This window comes from Corvus hawaiiensis, chromosome 3, assembly GCF_020740725.1.
Source record: "Corvus hawaiiensis isolate bCorHaw1 chromosome 3, bCorHaw1.pri.cur, whole genome shotgun sequence".
Classification (NCBI taxonomy): Eukaryota; Metazoa; Chordata; class Aves; order Passeriformes; family Corvidae; genus Corvus; species Corvus hawaiiensis.
Genome location: NC_063215.1, coordinates 35,962,660 through 35,984,932, shown reverse-complemented (window position 1 = coordinate 35,984,932; position 22,273 = coordinate 35,962,660). Strand labels below are relative to the sequence as shown.

Genomic DNA, 22,273 nt, shown 5'->3' with positions numbered 1-22,273 from the left:
TCTAAAATATTTGAGATGGAAATAAATGTGCACATCTAAATTTCTAAAACCATGTGCAGTGTTAAAATAAGCATTTGCATTAGTGATGAAAAGATAACACTATAAAGATTCCCTATCCTTCAGATAAGCAGGCTTGGGAGTCTAGAAATATTTTACATTCCTCATCTCCAGCCAATTCAGGAAATTAGTTTTAAAAGGATATTTCAAGGAAGATTTGCTTGATTTTGAATAGTTTGAAGAGAAGGAATGTGATTTTTTATGCCTTTATGTAGGTCATTTAAGTTACTCCAGAGCGTCTGTACATTCAAAATAGTGGCATTTTAAATCACATTTGAAATCTATTACTCCTCACATTAGTTTTGCTCTCGTGAGATTAAAAGACAACAAGTGAATAGCTGGGCCTCTACAGTTTTGTGGGGTTTTTTTATAGAAATAGAAAAATTCTTAGAAAACTGTGCTATTTGGAACAAAACTGAAAAAGGGCTGGATGCTTATCTTGACCATTATTTAATCTTCTTGAAACATAAATACAGCCAGAATATCTTCTGAGAATATGCTGCACTGTGGCATGCATATTTTATTTGCCTTGTGCTAGATTTACTATAATAACAAGGACATAGTCTATCAGTCAAAATGTTAACACTGGGATGTAGGAAAGTTAGTCTCATTGTACCCCAGGCCTACTGTGAAGCATGAGTGGCTATGTAGACGTGCAACTCATCCTATTTGCCTCTTCCTAATTTACATCTGACTTGAGAACGGATGGAAGTTTCTAATGGTACCATGTGTGCGTGAATTCTCTCACAGTGCTTCAGCACCTTCAACAACATGTACTGGGCCAGGCACCGCTTTTTTCCTGTGACACCTGGACAATGCAATATTGACTAACAGAAATTGCAACAGGCATTCTTACTGTTCTATTGACTTATATATATATTATGTATGTGTTATGCTGAAATAACTTTAGTATTTCTAGGAGTCCAGCACTGGATTCCAAAATTGTGGAGTCTTAGGATACTTGCCACTAGTTGTTGAAGTTCAACAGTTTAACTATATTTAAGGCATGTAGGATAAAACCCTTAGCAGAAAGGGATAAAGGGTGAGAGGTATGAAGCAAATTTGGAGTAAAAATCCCACTGGCCAAGCAGATATAAGCCTAAATAGAAGGAGAGTCAGAAATTGAAGGGCAAGATCAAAGAAAGCTGGTGAATTCATGAGCAGGAACAGCCTTTTGTGGCTCTAATGAAATTCCTGTAAAAATGCCTGCACGTTCAGAGACTTTGTTACTCTCAGCAGTGTACTACCCGCAGAATCATGTAACAGTCCAGGTTGGAAAGGATGCCTGAAGTTCATCTGGCCCAGCCTTCTGTTGTCAACAAACTGAACTTCAAAGCTGGATCGTTCACAGCCTTGTCAAGTTTTGAAAAGCTCCAGGCATGAAACTCTTCAACCTCTCTTGGCAGCCTGCTCGAGTGCTCACCACCCTTCTGATTGAAAATGTTGTGCTTAAGCCCAACTGGACGTTCTGTGGGTGCACCTTGCTACTGCCACCTCTTGGCACTGCACTCCTCCTCTGTGAAAAGAGCCTGGCTCTTCCTTCTCCATACCCATCTCCCGGACAGGGTGCGCTGGGGGCTGAGGCCAGGGAGGTCCCTGCTTAGGCCAGCAAGGCAGACAATGTCTCACCAGGCAGGGCTCTTCCCACCACCCCCACTGAAGGAGGAGGGCAGGCCGGGGCAGCCGAGGGCAGCCCCGTCCATGTGTGCTCCGCTGCTGAGGCTGCTCTGAGGCTGAGCTGAGGACGTGAAGCAAGGTCAGCCTGGTGAGGGTAACCAGGGTCAGAGACCTGACCACTGAGTGACTCCATAGTTACAAAGCTGCAGGGGCCAGGCTAGCAAGTCACCCCACAGGTGGTCAGGGTCTAGGACATCAGGGCCCACGGCCAGGAACAAGCAAGGCTGTGGCACTGCTGGGGCAGTGACTGATGGCTCTGAGAGCTGATATGGGGTACTGAACCATGGCAGGGTGGGGAGGAACCCTGGGAGTGTGGGCAGGGGCAGGGAGGCTGGCAGGGACCTCAGAGTGCTGGCACTTGGGCATTTCAAACCTTCTAGTAAATTCTGCTCTTAACTTCAGGAGTCCATTGTCTACTTTGAAGTAGATCTTTTTCAAAATCCACCTTTGTGTTATAAAAATCACTTCTAGGTAATAAATCATTATTAAACAATTACCTCATACTGCTTATACAGTCCAATTTTTGCTTCTCCTTCAGCCCAACTAAAAACATATCTCCCAATGATGAAAAATTTAACTTCATTTTCAAATTACCTAGCACAAGTCAGGATTGCTACCACTACTGTAAAATGTTCAAGTTATAGAGACTTTAAAAATGCTTCATCTTTTCTAAAACTAACCTCGTGTCCCTGCCAAATTTGACTTGGTATTGCCAAGCCAAAAAACAAATTCATAACTCAATAAAAATTTGTAACTCAGTAAACAAATGTATAAAAACAAATGTTTCTATAAATACATTAGCAGCAAAAGGAGGGTTAAGGAGCATCTCCATGCTTTTTTTAGTCACCATCCCTGGAGCTCTTTAAAAGTCATGTCAACCAGTCACTTAGGGCCCATGGTTTAGTGTTGGACTTGGCAACGCTGGGTTAACAGTTGGACTCAATGATCTTCAAAGTCTCTTCCAACCCAAACAACTCTATGACCTCCCCTAACCTCCATCCCCTCACAAAAGGACCCGGGGCTGTACCAGATTGCAAGCCCAGCAGAAGTTAACAGTGTCGCACTATTGCAAAAAAGCAAACATTGTGCTGAGAAGTATGGAGGGCATTGCCATGGTTAGCACATATGAAGCAAGGCCTTCCATTGATTCAGGGCTGCTGAGGTCTTGCCTGGAGTACCAAGACCCACAGTGAGCACCCAACTGTTACCATCAGCTGATAATAGTTCGACTACAGATCTTAATGGGGTAAGTCAGACATGACACACGAGTACCACCCTAAAAGTAGTTAACTGGATATTTTCATCAGGACATAAGAGTTCCCTTTCTCTTCTTCCAAACTGGTAGCCCCGGAAGCTGAACCCTCCCCAGTGTCACAGCAGGATATGGAGCTCCCAAAATGAACAGTGGTTCAAAAAATAGTTTAAGGGAGTCCAAATCCTCTGATCACTGATAGCCTAACACAAGGATATTTCCCAAGTTCCATTCTTAAGTATTTAAACAGAGTGAGTCATCTTAATTAACTACAACAAAGAAATATTTTTTCCTGTACTTATCTGTCCTTACTACTGGCTTGACAAAGCAGGTTGTCAAGTTTCTGGCTGAGATAGAGTTAATTTTCTTCCTAATATCTGGTACAGTGCTGCATTTTGGATTTAGTAAGAGAATCACGTTGATAACACTCTGATGTTTCAGCTGTTGCTCAATAGTGTTTACCCTCAGTCAAGGACTTTTCATTCTCTCATACTCTGCCAACAAGGACACAAAAGAAGACAGGAGGGAGCATAGCCAGGACAGCTGACACAAACTAACCAAAAAGATATTCCATACCATACAACATCATGCTCAGTAAATTAAATTGGGGGATTTCGCCAGGAGGGGCCAGTTGCTGCTCAGGGATGGGCTGGACTTCGGTCAGAAGGTGGTGAGCAATTGTCTGGTGCATCACTTGGTTTTCTTGGGTTTTATTCCTCTCTTTTTGTTATCTCACTTTTAATTACTATTATTATGTATTTTACTTTATTTTGTTTATCAATCTGTTCTAAACCCATATGATTTACCTTTTTTCTAGTTCTCCTCCCCCTCTCAGGAAGTGAGTGACCAGCTGCACAGTACTTAGTTTCTGGCTGGGGTTAAATCACACCACCAATGTTCCTTCTAGGCTTTTTTTTCCCTAGGACCGTTTCAAGTAGAGTTTTTCATATATCCTGAGAACATCTGAGGAGATTTGAGAGAGACAAGAATACAGAAGGTGGGAGGAAACCATAAGTACTTATGAAAAATAATGAGTAAGAGTTTTAAAAGTGTTCCATATGGAAACCATTTGAGAAAAAGAATTAGGTGCCTGCCAGAAGGGCAAAACCACTGTATTTTCTGTCAGAAACACATTGATAGTGTACAATGCTCACTAATAATCTGAATACGGGCTAACATTTACAAAAATACCTGTATTGTGTACACAGACATTACAAATACTTGGTCACTTACAAAGGCTTTATTTATAGTCCTGTAATACAGCTTTATTATGCAACACAGTCCTCTTTTGGAATAATGACCTCTGACTGCAGATGTAACTGCTGAGCATTACACCTTTAGACCTCTGAAGTATTTCAATGGTTTGAATATTTTGAGGTCCTGGAAAAGCCACTCTAGTATTTCTCTTGATCAAAGATACTCTATAAAGGCAATACAAATGCACAACTGAATTTGCAGGAGGGTATAAAGTCTAGAAGAAAAGTAATCACTAACAGCAGACGTGGACAAATAAATCCCTACCAATCTCATTAAATGGCAAAATGTTCCAGGTCTCAAGTGGAAGATTTCTACAGGTGACAGGTGGCACGTGACATCGTTTTTGCTTGTTTCTTTGGTCTTCTTTTTGAGCTGAAAAGATCTTTTGCCATTCTTACCACTCATTTATCTCCAAAGATAGTTACGATTTAGTTTTTACTAGGATTTGAACATAACAAATGGAAATAAATTGTATTTTTAAGAAGATAGGAAGGAGTAAATTTGTACTTCAAACGCAACAGTAAATGGTTTCTGAAGTCTGATTACATTAAAAAAATTATATATCCCAGTGAACTTGACTTTAATTAGCTGTTTCGTTATATACCTTTCATAACTTGGGCAAAGTGAGCCAGGACAAGTGCTTAGCAGGGGTCAGACCTCTGAGCAGGTACTCACACTGATTGCAATGACTTTTGACATAAATCAAAGAGGGTTTTTTTATAAACAGTGTTGCAACATGAAGATAAAAATTACATCAGTACACATGAATCTCAGATGAAATATTGCATTAGGTTAGCATTCTATCAGAATGGTTTCAGTGCACTCGCAAAGAAAGGAGAAAGGATGTTTCTATGTTGCTTTTCAATTTTATAACTAAGAAAGACCTGAAATGAAACCCCATATCCCTGACACCTATTCCAGGTAATATTCAGGGCTTGGGTGGGGAGGAAGGTATTTAGCTAGCCAGACAAATCCAAGGAAAGCTGGGTAATTGACCAGAAAGACTCCAAGTTTAAAGTTTTGAAGAAATTTTCTAGTTTTAGTTTACTTCTTTCCATAATACTGAGATGGTGGAGCAAGAGAGAAATCTATTTACTGAATTTTCTGCTGACTTGCAAGTCAAGTTTCCAAAAATAGAGACTTGGAATGCTTCCAACTTTCCTTTGTTAGTTAACTGTAAATAAACTTTTCAGAGCTACTTAACAGCAAATTCAGTAGAGGCTGGATTTGTGGGAGTCTTTTTTTTTTTTTTTTTAATAAAAGTTGAGGTGGTAGTAATATGCATACAAGGCCTTCTCATTAAATGTGAAGAGGTAAGTTTGAATGAGCTGCAAAATCTTGATCTGTTCATTGCTGCTTGACAACAGAAACCAAACCCTTCTAAATTGATCCACTAGTCACACATTCAAAGCTGTGTAAAATCTCCAGCAGGACTACGACATCCATATGGAAATTATTTTTGCTTACATACATGAATTTAGAGGAATAAAGTCACAGTCATACAGTACACAATGGGTTGTATGCAAAGAATTTCAGAACATACTGCAAACAAATGCCAGAGCTAACGGTACAAACCAGATAACACCTGCTCTGCCCCAGTTCTCGCCATCCTGACCAGACCTAACCCCAATCACCACAGCTGAAGCCAACCCACAGCTAATTACATCAAACATGTGCTCCTAACTGTAACAAGCTACGCAGTCCGTCCCCTTCGGGAAAGATTGTATTTCATGGCCATTTAAATAGCAGAAGGAAAGTGAAACTTGAACATCACTCAAGCGCAGAGGCCCGGCTCCTGCGTGTGGCCGCGCCCAGGGGGTTCAGCTGAGCTGCGGGACCCTGGCCGATGCGGTCCGGGCGCGGTGCTCGGCAGCTCCCGTGCCAAAGCCGGCGTGACGAGACATAGCCGCGCCTGCGAGCCCCCCGCAGCAGGGGATCCCAGACCGGCCTGCTTCTCCGGGCGGCCCGGACGGGCTCTCCGCTGCGATAGAAGGCAGCGCAGCCTGCACCCCCTAGATCCCCGGGCAGGGCTGCGGGTCCGCACCCACGCTGTCCCTCGCACCTGGGAGGCCGCCCGGGTGTGCGCGGAGCCGCCGGTGACTCAGCGGCGCCCCGGTGACCCCCGCCCGGCGGCGGCGGCGCCTCGCCGCGGCTCTGCCCCCTCCCTCTCCCCCTCCCTCCCGGCAGGATCATCCCACCCCGCCGGGCGGTCACCTCGGCAGGAGGAGCCGCCGCTTCGCCTCCGCTCCCGCAGCGACCTGACGGCAGTCAGCCCCGCCGCGCCGCGCCATGCAAGCAGGGAAGGCAGCCGAGAAGAAGCGGGACGCCGCCCGGCCCCTGCAGCTCACCATGAAGAGGGGCTACGAGGTGCTCCGCGACCCCCACCTCAACAAGGTAGGGGCGTGCAGGGCAGGTGCGCCGCTGGGCGAGGACGGCGGCTGCCCGCGCCCTCGCCGCGGCCCTCGCGGGTGACAGACGGTCCTGCCGGGCGCTGCCTGCGGGGCCGTGGCCGCCGGGCCGCCTGTCGCCGCCGCCACCTGTCACGGCGCTGCGGCTGCCGAGCGCCCGGGCCGCCCCCGCGCAGCGGCCGCCGGGCCGGGGGCGGCGGGCGCGGGGCAGCGGCACTTCCTGCGGGCCCGGCACCGCTTCCTCTTCCTTCGGGCGGCGGGGGGCGGCCGGCGCCCTGCCCGCGCCCGCCCCACCGGGCCCGGGGCGCGGAGCCGTCCCCGCGGTAGCCCCCAGGGGAGAGGCGCTGCAGCAGCAGCAGCACGGGGAGGAGGATGCTGCTGAAAGTTACGCCGCTCTGATGCGAGTTCCTGCTGCCGTGCTTGTGTGTTCCCGGTACCTTCCTTCTTTTCCAGTTCTCTTTTCCACTGATGCCCCACCTCGTTTCCTGCGGACAAAAGTGGCTGTTGGTGCTGTCGTGCGTTTTCTCCCCTGGCAGGTGGAAAATGTGTTTATCACCACTGTTCCTCTTGGAGCTCTAAAATGCAACTGCAGTTTCCTCCCCGCTCTGCATCAGCAAATGCAGTCAGCTTTTCTAAGAGATGCTATAGCACAGCAAAACCTTTTGGTGCATTCCTAGTTTGCTTAAGAATGGAAATTCAGCTTGATCAAACTTTCTAAATGTGTAAAACTAATCTGGGAAAAATAAAGCTGAGTAGACAAGTGTTTGCACAATTGCCTTGATAAAGATGCAAAGTTCAAATAGTAAAATAATTAAATTGGCATGACAAGCCCTGAACTTGCTGCCAAAATGAAAAATGGTTAAGGTAGATAATAAACCACACCTAGCACATGAAGCCTTGGTCAGACTCTTGCCTCCAAATTTCATCTTGCACATTACCTGGAATGGTGCTCTGACTTGTACATCTCCATTAGAATGTATATGCAGTCATTTTGCTTATTGCTGAGTTGGATAAATTGACAAAAACTATGTCTCTAGTTTTACTGGATAGGTTGACTCGTCACTAACAGCTCCACGTATTAGTTAGATGAATAGTGCTTTTATTAGTCTTGGTGCTTGACTACAGAGTTTCCTTAGAGGCTGTCTTAAGTCTGTGTGTAGGCCTGAGAAGGTCTCCTGAGGTCAGGTTAAAGGAAAATTAACCAAAATATAAAACTCCCAAGAAGAAACCAAGGAGAGATTGTTTTGCTTGGGGTTGCTTTTAAGCAGCTGTAATATTAATGGAAAAAGTGTGATTCAGCATAACCAGGAAAGCCAACCCAACAGAAAACTCACCTTGTTTTAAGAAATAAAAAGGGGCCTGTTCTAAAATGCATTGACTAAAGGGCAGTCAGCGGCAGGCTCATTGCTATGGTTTTCCCCTCAGACACCATCATCTTGCCTCTCAACAGCATACTGTAAGGGTGGGTCGTCACAGATGAGGTACTAAAGAGGGAGAGTTTTGCTTGATTTTAAGTTACAGGAGACAAGAGTTAGTTACAGGATATTCTGAGTTGGAAGAGACCCACGAGGATTATTGAGTCCGGCTCTTAAGTGAATGGCCCGTGTGAGGATCAAACAGACAACTTTGTTGGATTAGCACAGTGCACTTTCTGGGTTAGGCTTTATTCTTTCATACCCTCTCAGCTGTGGTATAGCACATAGGTACTATAGAGCAGAGAAGCAGGAAGAGGTAGTTGTTCATTACCAGCCACATCCACCCAGTGAACAGAATTCCATGTTAGAAATGCTCAGCTGAAAAATCTGGTCTTCGTGCCTGTGAGAAGAGTCTGGTCCTGGTCGGGTCAAGGATAGGTAATCCAGTTTTCTGACTGAGACAGGTGATGTTTTTGTGGGTGTAGATGTATTACACCCTAATATATGTATATACACTCACACCCTAATATGTATAATAATATGTATTTGATTCTGTGTAGGTGCACTAAATTCAAATATATTGAGGACTGCCAACATGGTTGTCAGTTTGATAGCTTGTGTTGATAGGCTTGCATGCACACATGGAAGCTGCTACTCCCAGTTCGCTTTCTATTGCCAAGGCTGTTAAACAAGCATCAGGTTGCTGAGAATTCAATGTGAAGTAGATAAAATATCTGCCTTAATGATTCTAAAGTACAGGCATTTTTTGCAGTCCTGCAAGGTGCCAGAACTTTCTGCTATCTTGGCCCTGTCGACGAGTTGCAATTTCTTAGGATCAGCACTTTCTTTTGGATATGGTGCCAGTTTTAAGAGGCCTATTTGCACATATGTGGCAAAAGTAGACTAAAAGTACTAAATAGTGGTGTCTAGCAGTGACTTGTAGGAAAAGAAGGCAAATGATGTTTTCAGGGTCTCTTAAGACAGATACCCTGTAAACCAGGTAAAACTGAATTGTGCTTCAGCATGTGGAAGCTTGGGGCCTGTGTCATCAAATAACATATTCCTGTTCTCAGACAAGTTGAAAATTTTACATGGAACCATTTATACTTGAACATCTTAAAAACAGTTGTAAGAAGAAATAAGTGCTAGATTTAAAAAGAAAAAAACCCAACCAAAGCAGAAAACCCAACCCCAAAACTGTATGTCCATTTAGGTGCTCTGTTTAAGTCCCCCACTCATACAAGAAGAAAACTGGATTTCTGCACGCTCATCCATCACTTTTTATACTTAACCTTCATGGCTTGTCACAAACATGTCCAACCTTCACTGGGAGAAAGTTCAATAAAAAATACTTGGTGGTTTTGTGATTTATTTCCCCTCACTTTCCACACCCACACCGCCCTTCCTCTTCCCCCCCCCCCCCCCCTCCCCATCCCTCGGTAAAACATTTTGGGTTCCTGAGTGGTTTGTGCCATCTCAGTAGCAGTGATACATCAAAAGTCATGACAAACAGTGGATTGTAACAGACTGAATTTAATTACCTGAGGATGTGTGTCCAAGTCTATGGACAGTAATTGTAATTCAGTTTATTGTCTGAAATTTTAGGCTCTTAGTGTTTAAAAGTGTATTTAGAACCTTTCTGGTAATTGTCTGTCCTTTTCCCTCAGGCAACCAACACGTTGTAAATAGCAATTACAAGGAAAACAAACACAGTTTCACTTCTTTTCACTGGAATAGATTTGGCTGAGAGTTGTATGCTCCTTAAGCTGATGAACTACAGAAGTGTGGAAGTAATTTGCTCTTTCCCTACTGTAAATCTTATTTATGCTTTATTCAGTGGACAAGGTTACAATCTTAAAGCATGCAAACAGTTTAACATTACAGTTGCATCTTTAATTCTTTACCTTTTAATATTTAAGCAAATCATATTTTCCAATAAGCTGCTTATTTCCAGAATCTCAGTGTAAAGATAGACAAACATGCATTTTAATAGAAAACTTTCCCAATAGCCTGTGTTAGTTGCCAAGTGTAAACTCTTCCATGACTGAGAAACTTTGCCATTGGAGAAATGCTTTGTTTCCAGGCTGCTTTTGTATTCTTGCAGAGCAATTCAGTGAGCAGTAAATAAGGGACGCTATTAAATCTGAGTGCTGGAGGACTCTTTCTCCTCCCCAGATTTAATTTTAACTCCTCTACTGCATGACTGCTATCAACCTTGCTGAGTATAATGTGCTTGTGAACTGTTGCTCCCTCTTTTTTCCTTTCCTCTTATTCACGTTGCACTAAAGTGCTGGAGGATTTCAGAACAGACTGTCTGATAGAGCTGCTGAATATCTGAGAGCTCCCAGTGTCCATCCCACCCGCAATTGCATTGGTGTTTTATCCTTACATCTGCCAGATGTGATGCCCCTGGATCTTAGCAGGTTCTCAGCTAAGTGACATTAGTTGTTGGCTGGAGTTGATTGTCGGTGCATTGACAGGTTTGTCTTGCATACTATTAATAAGGACAAAGTCTTGGAAAAAGCACAAAGTATTTAAATCAGATTATTTTATCACTTTCTTCTATTTAACGTATACAGCTTACAGTGTTCATTGCCTCCAATACTTTGCTCCTGACATAGTAGGTAAGTAGCTGTGGTTGGTGTTATGTTCTTTTCTGCCTGCTGGCCTCCAGTTCTTTGCTTGCAGTTATGAAATAGAGTGCTGAGACAGCGAGTTGGGAACAAAGTTCTGTGACTTGAATTAAAAGCAAATAAAATGAAGAAGTTATGCAGTAAGCTATATAGCAGTAATAGCAACTGAATAGTGGTATAAGTTGTCAGAGGAAGCTAAAATCTGGAATTGTTTTGCTGCAAAGCTGCTTCAGGCATTAAAAACAATTTTCAGTTGTGTAATTTTATTGTGAGCTTCAGTAGTTGAATACAAAATTGACGTTTTTACTTTTGATTGAGGAATCCTATGCCCATTGGTTATAAATGCTATTTGAATAGAAACATTAATCCTGGCACAGAGAACCTTGTAGGCAGGATCTCTGTATTTAAAATGGGTTAAATGTGCCTTTCTACGCTAAGTTTTACAGAGATGCTGGCCAGAGATCTTGAGTGTTGTTTTTTTAATCTTACTTATGGATGCTGACAATAAGTAGGAGTAGAGTTCACAGAGTACCTACTTCTGTCTAGGTAAAATAAATTGCAGAGAGTATTTGTGCTGTCTGCAGAAAGCATATCTTGGAGTACAGAAGTTCTCACTTTGCATTCTGCACTTTATATGTCCAATTCTGCTGAACCAGTGTTTTGTATCAAGCTGTTGCTGAAAAAAATAGAAGTTGCGGCTGTAGGAGGCACAAGGTTCTCTCCCCCCAGCCCTGCTTGTGAATGGGAGGAGGAAGAGAACTGTGTGTGACAACAATGTTTCTTATTAACCCATGACTGGAGGTTAAAATGTGCCATCTTTGCTTTGTCATGCTTTCCTTTCTTGCCTGCTCAGGTGGGCTGTGTATTTCATTCATGACTTGCTTCTGGCTGCTGTTCCCCATGCCTGCAGGGGTTGATGCAGAGTTTCATGCCAAAGGTCTCCTTGCTCCAGGCTCTGATGTCTTAAGTGGCCACTGCCAGTGTGCTAAATACCATTACTGATGGAGGTCTGAAACAGAGTATTAATACCCTTCAATTAGATCCTTCACTAAGTTTTTTTCCAGTTTATAGTTGAGAATTTTACAGTGGAACAGCTGCTTCGAAGAAGGTTCCAAAGCATCATTTAGTGGAGGACGTGATCCTGGGGTTTCAGCCACAGTAGCAAGTGGTTTGTCCTCCCTGCAAATCTGAAGAGCTCGTGTAAGGTGTCATTTGTGCTGCCCTGGCTGGAGAGAATGTACTGAGGTTGCCTGTATGCTCTGTGGCTCATCATGGCTGGAAGACTAGCAGGGAAAGGGCAGAAAAGAACAGAAATAACACTTGGTTTGTGTGCCTGTCTAATGAGATTGGTTATACAATAATAAAGTTTGTTAGTAGTAGGCCATTAGTTAAACTTTGTTTGAATGTTCTTGTCAGTCATGGAGATACTTTTTCTGTACTTTGTGCCCAGACCAGGCCTGGCCCATGAGTGGGAATAGTTTTACAGAAATGATCTCTATTGTCTGGTTTAACACAACATCAAGGAGCTAAATCTGGTATAGGGAAAAGGCAATAGAATGTGGGTAGGATTACCAATTTGCAATACATGGTAGCCAAAATTTTGTACAGGAAACTGCAGACAAACATGACACAGCAACCATGTATCTACAAACTAGGATAGGTGGAACTTGGAATAAACTTCCCCGCAGACAGCTAGAAGTAGCAAGACTATGCATTAAATTGCAGGAGACTGGGGAAAGGTTTTGGTGCTCCCAGGCGTTTTACTTGACATAGAATTCAAATATTTAAATAAAGATGCTGATGGTTTCTAGTCAGAGGCAGAGGATGAATTTAGCTTGACACTAGAATGTTCTGCCATACCATTCAGGGAGAAGAGTATTGCACACAGGCACCAGCACTGCTTTCTAGAAGGGCTTGCAGTCATGAGAAATCTACCTTACCCAACTGATATATTAAGTGTTATTTAGTGTTGATGTCCTGTTCTCAAAACCTATGAAGTGACTTGTGGTTCTGAAATTGCAACTATGCAAGCTCTCTGTGGAATGTGTTGTATGTCTGTTCATCTTCAAAAAAAAAAAAAAATCAAAGTCATGGATGAAGTCAAGGAAGATAGGGGAAGCCATCTAATAGGTGCTTTAAGAAATTGTCAAAATAAATCGAATAATTTTTATTACTATTCACCCTATGAAGCCTGCATAGATTAAACTGCTATGTCAGGCACTCATTTCTTTACCTTCCCCTTTCTCCCCTCAGTAGCAAATTTATACCTTTAATTGAGAAGTAAATGATTGCTGTCAGGTATATTTATACTGAACCTCCATGAACTTAACATTTTAGAAATATTTATATTTTTCTTTTTTTCTAGAATGAAATTATATGCTTCCAGATAAATAGGAAAATTGCTCTGTAATTATGTGTTGGGTTATCATTATATCTAATTTTCTGATTTCATGACATGCAGCAAGATAGTAGGAATTTTAAGGTTGTCTCAAAGGACTGTCAGTGTGACGCACATCACAGATAGCTCCAGGAGCTGCAACTGACAGGATCTCCCAGCCATGGGAAACCTAAGGGCTAGACCATACTCACAGATAAGCTCATGGCTTTTATGAGGATGATAAATTTGTGTAGGAGGTACTAGGGAAAGATCTAACAACCTGATTCTAATACCGGTTTTCGTAGTGTAATGGTAGAAGGAATGGCGAATGGTAGAAGGATTCAAGAGGGGAAGCTGCTGCAAAACTGGCATGAAATTAGCCCTGGCGCATTAATCCTTAAAAATACCCAAAAAACCAACCCATTGTCACTTGGAGAGTTTGAGCTCCTTTATCCTCCATAGATGTCTAAAGCTTGTTTCCTAGCAGCCAGTTTATAAAGAAATGTTGAAATATTCATAGTTTGCAAGGTAAGTGGTTTTGGCTAGTCTGACTAATTTGTTTAAAGTGATGAATCTTATAGTATCTCCTTTTATGTTTAATTAAGATGACTTTAATAGTCCAACTCTTTGGGTGATTTCAGTGGAAAAAAATACTGTGGAGAAAGCTAGATTTGTTTCTGTTTAAAACAGATCTTTTATTTTGTCTGAAAATTACTTATGCATATCCCTTGGTATAGATTATTTTAGGAGTTAAAAAAAATAACCCCTGAATTGCATGCATAAGGAAACATGTTTTGGTCTTAAGCTTTGCTAAAGTAATTTGTTGCATAATTCCGGAAGCAAAAATCCTGCCTTAGCAGAAGGAGGTCACGGGGCACCCGGGAGGCACTCCTTGCAGGGCACTCTGTACATTCTGTTGAAATCAGTGTAATTTACTTGAATACTGTTAGTGCCTATTCCTGTGTGAAACAATACTCTGAGCAGGACCTGAATTTGTTTACAGTTTAGAGGAAGCAAAGGAAGCGTGGAGTAAACACTTTTTATATACATAAAGAACACGTAACATAGAACTGAAGAAAAAAAAGCTCTTATGATCTGAATACTTGTGACTTTCAGCCAAAGATGTGGAAATATGTCAAGATGTAGTTGTCTAGTGAGAGAGCTCAGAAAGCACATTCGTCAGTCCTAAAATATAAATGAGGCATAGAGCAGGTATGTATTTTATCATTGCATGCTTATACTTAGGTTTTTACTTCATTGTTTGAGTAGCAGCTGTTACCCATTTCTGGCTTAGAAAAAAATCTTTTCAAAAAATGAAGTTTAATATTAAAACTAAATCACTGTTCTGCTTCTTATCTCTCTTATCATTACAAGTGGTTTGAGAAATTGAAAATGCCTTTGGGTCAATGTAACTTTGCTTAAATAGATGCAGTCTTGAGTCTTCTGTTATTATTTAAGATTCATCTGTCTTATTAATGAATTGTGTTTATCTTTGGAACAGAGTAGGTGCTATGAGGTATGAAATCATTTTGGTATCCAGTTCAGATTGGATATCACAGTTTAGTTTTCTTCCTCTTGTCCCCTGTGAGTGATACCCTTTTAAGTTTGCTTTTGGCATGGAGTTTAGATAGTACTGCTCTGCATGAGAAGAACAAGAATTATTTTGAAATACATAATTCTTTTTTCCACAAGAAAGAGGTAAGAGGCACAAGGCAAAAATAATTCTGGCTTTTTAATGACCAAGAAAAAAAAAATTGCCTTAAGTCAATCCTGGAAAGGAGCGCATAGTGGTGATTATGAAGCATGCTATAACATTTACAATACTGGTGTCTAGCTGACTTACTGGATTTCATCCTCCAGATACCTGACTTTGCAAAGCAGGTTTATGTGTGTGGGATGTATTTATGAAACAGACAGTAAAGCCTCTTTACCTAAACAGTAAAAAAGAGTTCAGTAGGTACAGATAAAAGTCAGAATAGAAGAATATAATATTGTCCAAGTAAAATGAATAACTGAGTTTGCCAAAGCACTTAACATTGGTTTAATTTGACTTGATTCTCTGCTATTGAAAGGCAAATTTATCTGCTGCTATTTACAGGAAAATAGAAAAAATTGTGAAAATTCATTTTGAAGTTTTGATTTTGTGCTGTAGCAGTAATTTGAGTAATTCCCTAGGGTCCTTAGGTTTGTGTAGCTTTGGTTTTGCCCAGGCATAAGCCACTGTTAAAAGTCATGTTCTAGGAGAAAGGGCTGGAGAAGAATGAAGAGCCTTCTTTGAGGGGATTGGGATTCAGGCTCTTGGACCTTCTGCAGGAGTGAGATCTTGGCAGCAGTTTGTTCCTATGTCTGTCCAGTCTTTTCAGTCTTTCTCAGATCATATGTTTTAAGTGACTGCTTGACATGTTAATTCCAAAGGTTACTCTGAAATTCTTCCCTTGCTTTTCTGTGGAGCTCATGTGGGACAGTTGTCCTTTCAACTCCAAGACAGCATCTGCGTTTGTTTCAAGTTGCCTCTGTCCCAGGAGTGTTTTGAAGTTCAGTGATGCAAATTTGTGACTTACTATAGTCTTGGAAGAGCATAAAATCAGTGTGGTTTATCTCTTTTTGTGTTGTTGCTTTTTGTGAAGACAGGAGTTCATGATAGATTCCCTAAGGTTGAGGCTTACCAATTGCATTGCTTCTGTAAATGAAATCTGGACAAAGCATTACTCTTGTTCATGTAATAGAGGATTTGGCATCTGCCTGCTTTTTTAGGTCAGTCAAGGGTCAAGTAGAAAAAGAGCTTGCTAATTCTGAGTTATGTTTTTTAATTCCTATAGAGCATGCGGATTCTTACATTTAGCACAATGCAGTGGTTGAACTAAATGCATCGATTGTAGGTGGGAATAAGTAAATTGTCTCGGGTTTTGAGACAAAACTTCAGGCAGAAACACTCCAGAATGAGTGTTCCTCCCCTTTTCCTCCGTCAGTGAGTCAAATGGGTCACATGAAGTGAAAGTGGGGAAAAAAACCCCAAACTGTTTATTAACACATGAACAAAACAGGGTAGAACAGGATAAAAAAACCCCTCAAAATACAACAAGTTCCCGGAGAGGGAACAGACACGCAGGCTCGGACCAGCTGGGGCCACCCTGCAGGCCTGCCGGGGCTACCCCGCAGGCTCCCCAGACCGGCAAGGAGGGAAGGGAGGCAGTGAGGCAAGGGGAAGGAAAGGGAAAAAAGAACAAGAAAAAAACCCAACAGAACCTTTTGCCAGCTAGCTGGAACACAAAGGAAACAAAAAACCAGCACAGCGCTCCTGGTGCGCTCCCTCCTGAGCCCCCCGAGCTGCTGGGCTGAACCGTTCAACTGACCCGCACTCGGCCCTGTGGCTCTGGCCCTGCCCCCGCGTCCATCTTAAAGGCACAGCATCCTTGGGCATTGAGCAGACGGTTAAGGAATAAAGCGGCTTCATAACATCACCCCAGGACATAAATAAATCTGGGTCTCTCTGTAAAGAGGTATCAGAAAAGGTGTCTTACTGTACTGCAGTACAAAGAGGTCTTGCAGCACCCATCCTCAGCAGCTGCTTGAAAGGAACACTTTATCTAAGCTCAGAAAAAGTAGAGCGTCTCACTTTGCATCTTACCTGGGGAAACATAACCAGTGTGGCTCTGTCTCATAGCCACTGGTGTTGCGTTTGCTGTAAGAGCAAAAGTGTTCCAGGTCAGGAGCCTGCGTGAAACTGGAGCCTCTGCGCTCCTGCCAGGCTGTTTGTGGTACTGGGCTCTTGTGCTTCTTGGAGTACAGAGATAAACCCTAAGTAGGAAATAAAAAGTGAGTGCTTACTTCTGAGGTGTAATTCTTGGGAAAAGAAATATTTCTGTAGGATTGTCGTGGGTTAGCAAGCATAGTCCCGGAAGTGATGTTCGTACAAAGGGGTGCTTACAGCTTCCTCTGTGACCTGACAGAACCTATCAGCTGGCCAGTTTGAATATGGATAATTCTTTAAACCACTTAAAGTTGTGACTGCCTCTGTGATTCACACTTAAGAATAGGAAACTCCGAGGCAGAGTCTCTCTGTCTCGTTTCTGGTGCTGGGACAGGTGGCTGCGGGCCCCGTGCGGGGGCCAGCGGGCCCGGCCCAGCCCCTGCTCGGCCCAGGCCGGTCCGGGCCACGGCCATCCTGGAGCCGATGGGCCCTGTTCCACCCACGGAACTCCCCCCCAGCCCTGCTGTGGGCAGACGGCCGGCTCCCCCTCTCCAGTGTGGCCAAGATTCAGCTGAAGCTGCACCGCTGTCCGGCAGAGATCATGTGACCAACAGTGATAAGCGAAATTCCAGCTGCAAGGCCGAGGTGAGATTAACCCTTTTATTGCTGTGAAGAGCTGAAAACCTGAGGGAGAAGAGGAGATGCTTAAAGCTGAAATTCTGTTGTAAAGCTATGATATATCAGAGTACCCGTTGTAATTTCATGAAGATATGGGGGGTGGAGTGTTCAACTTGTGAGCAAAAGCACCTGTGCTGAGATAGGCAGATGCTGACACAGCTGTAATTTCATGAGAAGTTTGAACAGAGAGAGATGGAAGCAATGAGGACTTTTGCTCCAAATGGGAAAAGAGAAAACCTCAGTTCCTAGAGATGCTCCCAGACATAGTCCTAAAGATGAAGATGAGGAAGACCCTTTGCTCCCAGGGAAGGAGAAGGGCCTCTGTTCTTAGAGATGAAATGCTCCCAGAGATGGGTGAAAAGAACTGTTGTTACTGAACGGCTCAGCCTTAAAATTGTACCCCAAAAACTTCAAGAGTGGACCCTCAAAAGCAGTTGTGGGAAAAGCTGCAAGTTGGGGGAAGGGACTCACATGCGAGCAGAGACTCCTCTTCCTAAATGGACTGAACAATATTTGGAAGTGGGTGGCTGTCTTGTTGTGATAATGTGTTCATAGCATGGGCAAGAGAGACTCCTCTTCCTAAACGGACTGAACAAGGTTATTATGGAAGTGGTAAACAGACTAAACATCTGAAGAGTTGTCTTTTTACATTGTCACTTGGAGAAGGGAGAAAGGTGGGGGAAGGAGAAGAGTTCTGAAGCTGTGGTATGATTTTTTTTTTTTCCTCCTTTTAGGTCTGTTAATAAACTTCTTTATATTCTTTCAAGATTGGTGCCTGCTTTGCGTTTCTCCTAATTCTTATCTCACAGAAGGTAAACAGTAATGAGTATCTTGGACCAAACCACTACACTGAACTGGTGTTTCTGCCCGGTTACAAACCCAACCTGCTACAAGGATAAAGACACTCATCCTTCAAACTAACATTATTTCCTAAACTTCTTACTTTTGTGTAGTTTATGGCAAGAAGTAACTTTCTTCTGGTTCTGTAATTACCAATTCCTCTAACTATGCTGCAGTAAGGAGTAGTGGGTAAAACAAAGGTAAGAAGAATACATGAATATAAAAAAGCATCATATATAGTTGTCGTAATGTACCAGCAGCAATTTAAACAGGGTGTGTGGCTGACAGACACCCTTTCTGGTTTGCTTTGAGGTACACTTGACAAATCTTTAAAAGCTTTCTTTGTCTTACTTCAGAACTGTGTAATGCGTATGAGTACCCACATTTTCCCCTCTTAATTAGTGAGCTCTGCTTCATCAAGAGAGACAAAATACTGTAGTAGATTGGGCACTGGACTGGAAACTAGGTCATGCACTAAGAATATTAAATCTTAGTCATTTAGTTTTCTCATCTGAATAGGCAAACAGCATTTGAGAAATGTTCAGGATGAAAAGTAGTATGAAGTACTTGGTCTTGTATAATTAGTCTTTGTAGATAATGTTTACATCATTGTCTTTATACTGCTGTAATCTAGTTTCTATTTACAATTTCTTTCCTTGTGGGGGGAATCATCTAATTTTTGCAGTAATCAGTCAGCAAGCTGATAGTTCTTTAAAAGTCGCATCTAAGTAGACCGATGTTGTGTCTATATAGTCCTGACATATTTTAACCATGTCCTTTTACCTTCTGCTGTATTGCAATTAAAAGTAGTGAGGATATTAATGGGTATGCAGTCTCCTGCACATACAGTTTCCTAGATCCATGAAAATCATTAGACAGGACTGCAGATCATGGCCTGTGCTGAATGCTGGGGAGGGGGGGAATGAAGATCTGAATAGGCAGGAAGAACTCATCCATCTGTGTAGCTAAACCTGCTCCTGGCTTCAGGCCATGCTGTGCCACATGCAGATTAGTTCCAATTAGATGAAGCGGTAGCTGACCCTTGGCTGCCTCCTCTAAGCCTCCTGGTCCTGGGCAGCATTCGGAGGGTTGCCTCCATTCCTGCTGAGTGAGAGAGAAGAGGTAAGATAGTGTTCAGTATTTATTACCTGAATGCCTGGGGAAACTCAGGTCAGTACTTCCTGCAAGAAATGGTATTTTAACCTCCAGCTAGGCACTTTTCAGTAGTTTTTAACTCAGTGAAACTTCACTTCTTTAGGAAGCTAGAATTCATGTCTCCAGGACTTAAATGCATGTCACGATGTGAATGAAGGCTGACTTTCTATGGGTATATTTAGCTGTCTGAAGATTTTTCTAGCTATTGAACAGGCAGAGGTGATACAAATTTGATGCCCACTAGTTTCCCAAACTTAGGAATTTCGATGTTGATTCCCTAGAGAAATTGCCCTGCACAGAAATTGTGTATACAGGCTGAATAAAACCACCTTGTATGATGGAGCTGACTATTACTGTCAAAGATACTTTTTAAAAATTTTTTTATTCTTTCCTAAAATGTGCTAAAACATATATATGCCTTCCAAATAGAAGGAGCTGCATACATTTTCTTTAGGTATGAATTCTTATGATATTCTTGGAAATTACACTTCTGTAGTGTAAATACCCAGGAAAATAAGATTTTTTTTGAAAGATAACTCAATGAAGGTTTAACAGTTAGCAAAATAAATCTATTTTCACATCAAAATATAGAATGATATCTTAATCCTCTCATATTTTGTAATAATTTCTTAATTCAAAGTAGATTCCTTTTTTTCTGTTGTGGGTTTCAGCAGTGACCAGAAAGCCTACATGACGAATTAATATCTGTGAACCTAATCCTGCAAATAATTATATAAGTGGCTACAGAAAGGTAATGCTTGTCTGGCTGTGCTCCAACTTGCCAGCAGTGCAACTCTCGAAGTATACATGGTAAGCATTTTTTTTGTCCCTGAAAATACTTACATGCATCTATTTACTTAAATACAAAGAAATAATCTTTCAGCTACCATGAGGAAATGTGGCACATGCATAAAAGCCCCATTATTTTGTACTGACCTGTTACTTACACTTCATTACTTTACATAGGCGAAGCTGCCATGTGGAGAACAGAGCAATAGGGCAGTATTAGACATACAGCTGTAGAGATCCAAAGCTGGATCTGTGATGGTGAGTCTGCTCTGCATTCCCTGAATCTGTTATCCTCAGCAAATCTAATTAATAATAATAATAAAAACCTCATTAATCCCATTTTGGTGCTGTGAGTGTCATGCTAGCATTGTCAGAAATGCAGCTTGGGTTAAAGGTGGTATGAACAGGAATTTTTCCTACCTGTCCTGTCCTTTCTTCACTCCACATTATATGTTGTTATAGGCAAATGGATTTCTGTTTCCAACACAAAATAAATGTTTGTTGGAGCAGAACCTGTTCTGGCTGGAAACTTCTTTTGAGTCATAGCATGAAGAGAGCCTCAGCCTCTCTAGATCGTGTATGCTGCTGTTCTACTCTGCCTTGAACTGAGTAGTTAAAGGAAAATGCAAGTTAACCATTGAGTGGTTTTGTCAGATGTGGCATATGGGACTGCAGTATTTGAAGTAATCACAACAACATGTCTTGGTTTTAAAAGAATACCTTCTAAACAAAATTAACTCCCCCTCTTAAAGTTTTCTATGCTAAGGACCTTGCAAAGAGAGTATTTTTATAAACCTTTTCCATGATTTAACTTACCCAATTTAGTCAGTGCTCTGATATTTTATCTGTATAGTAATTTTTGTCATAGCATGTTAGTTTAATTTTGGGGAAAATTTCTTTTTTGGTGTATGTTTATTGCACTGCAATTGGCCTATCTCAAATGAGGCTTTCCAGTGCTTTGGCCCAGATTCATCTGGCTTACACAGATGTATGAAACCAATGTGTGCTCACTTTTTTCCCTCCCCTGACTCAAAGAGTACATCAGCAACCATAATAATGTATACCAATTAAAAATTAAAGTGCCTGGCATTCCTCAACATGAATTAGTTGTTTTCTGTCACTAGAAACTGCGATGCTTCTTGAAATGATCGTTTTTTTCTGTGAAGATTTTTGTCTGAATGCTGCTTAGTGAAAGAAGCTTGTAATATCGCAGGGAATGTGAGTGAAATGTTATTATAAAACCGTGGTGTAATTCCTGTCAAAAGGGATCTCAGGAGTCCAATCTCCTACTCAAAGCAGAGTCAGATATAGAGAGAGGACAGGTTGCTCAGGGCTGTATCCTGTCAGGTCATGAAAATCTCTAAGATGGAAACTGTACAGCTTCTCTGGGCAACCTATGTGTGTATTTGTACTCAGGAGGAATGTCTTTTTACATTATATTTAGTCTGAGCCTCTCTTTTATCTCATGCTTGTTGTCTCTTGTCCTTGCTGTAGAGATCCTGGCTCTGTCTTCTACATAGCCTCAGCATAGGTGCTGGAAGGCTGCTCTTAGGTTCCTCCCAAAACATTCTCTTTTCCAGGCTAAAAAAGCCTAGTTCCCTAACTGGGGATGTGCTTCAGCCCAAATCATCTAGTTGGCCCCTTACTGAACTTGCTCCAGTTTATCGATGTCTTTCCAGTGTTAGGGACTCAAAGTTGGGCTCTGCAGCCTAATAAGTGCCAAGTAAAGCAGGATGGTAATTTCCCTCAGCCCGTGGCATACTGTACTGCTGCTGATACAGCCCAGGATACCACTGGTTATCTTTGCCTGTGCACACCAGTGACTCCTGCTCAGTTTGCCATCCACCACGTCCTTTTTGACAGACCTGCTCCTCCCCAGCCAGTCAGTCTGTCACCAGGCTGAATCACTGCAGCCTGCACTGTTTACTTTCTGGGTTGCAGCATTTTGCATTTGTCCTTGTCGAATATCGTAATGTTCCTGTCAAGCCATTCCTCCAGGCTAAGTCCCTTTGGGTGGCAGCCCTGCTCTTGGGTATATCCACAG

The 22,273-nt window shown here is 42.3% G+C and overlaps 1 protein-coding gene across 2 annotated transcripts in view; it reads left to right on the top strand.

The window, feature by feature from the left end:
• Nucleotides 1-6,413: 6,413 nt before the first annotated feature.
• ME1 (malic enzyme 1) overlaps nt 6,414-22,273 on the top strand; it is a 166,662-nt gene continuing 150,802 nt past the window's right edge. The window contains exon 1 of one of the 2 annotated variants that reach the window (XM_048296222.1): nt 6,414-6,637. In XM_048296222.1, coding sequence (XP_048152179.1) covers nt 6,533-6,637 — 105 coding nt within the window. In that variant the 5' untranslated portion in view covers nt 6,414-6,532. Of the gene's footprint in view, nt 6,638-19,344; nt 19,408-22,273 lie in introns of those variants that run through there. The other variant, XM_048296223.1, reaches the window with a different exon arrangement.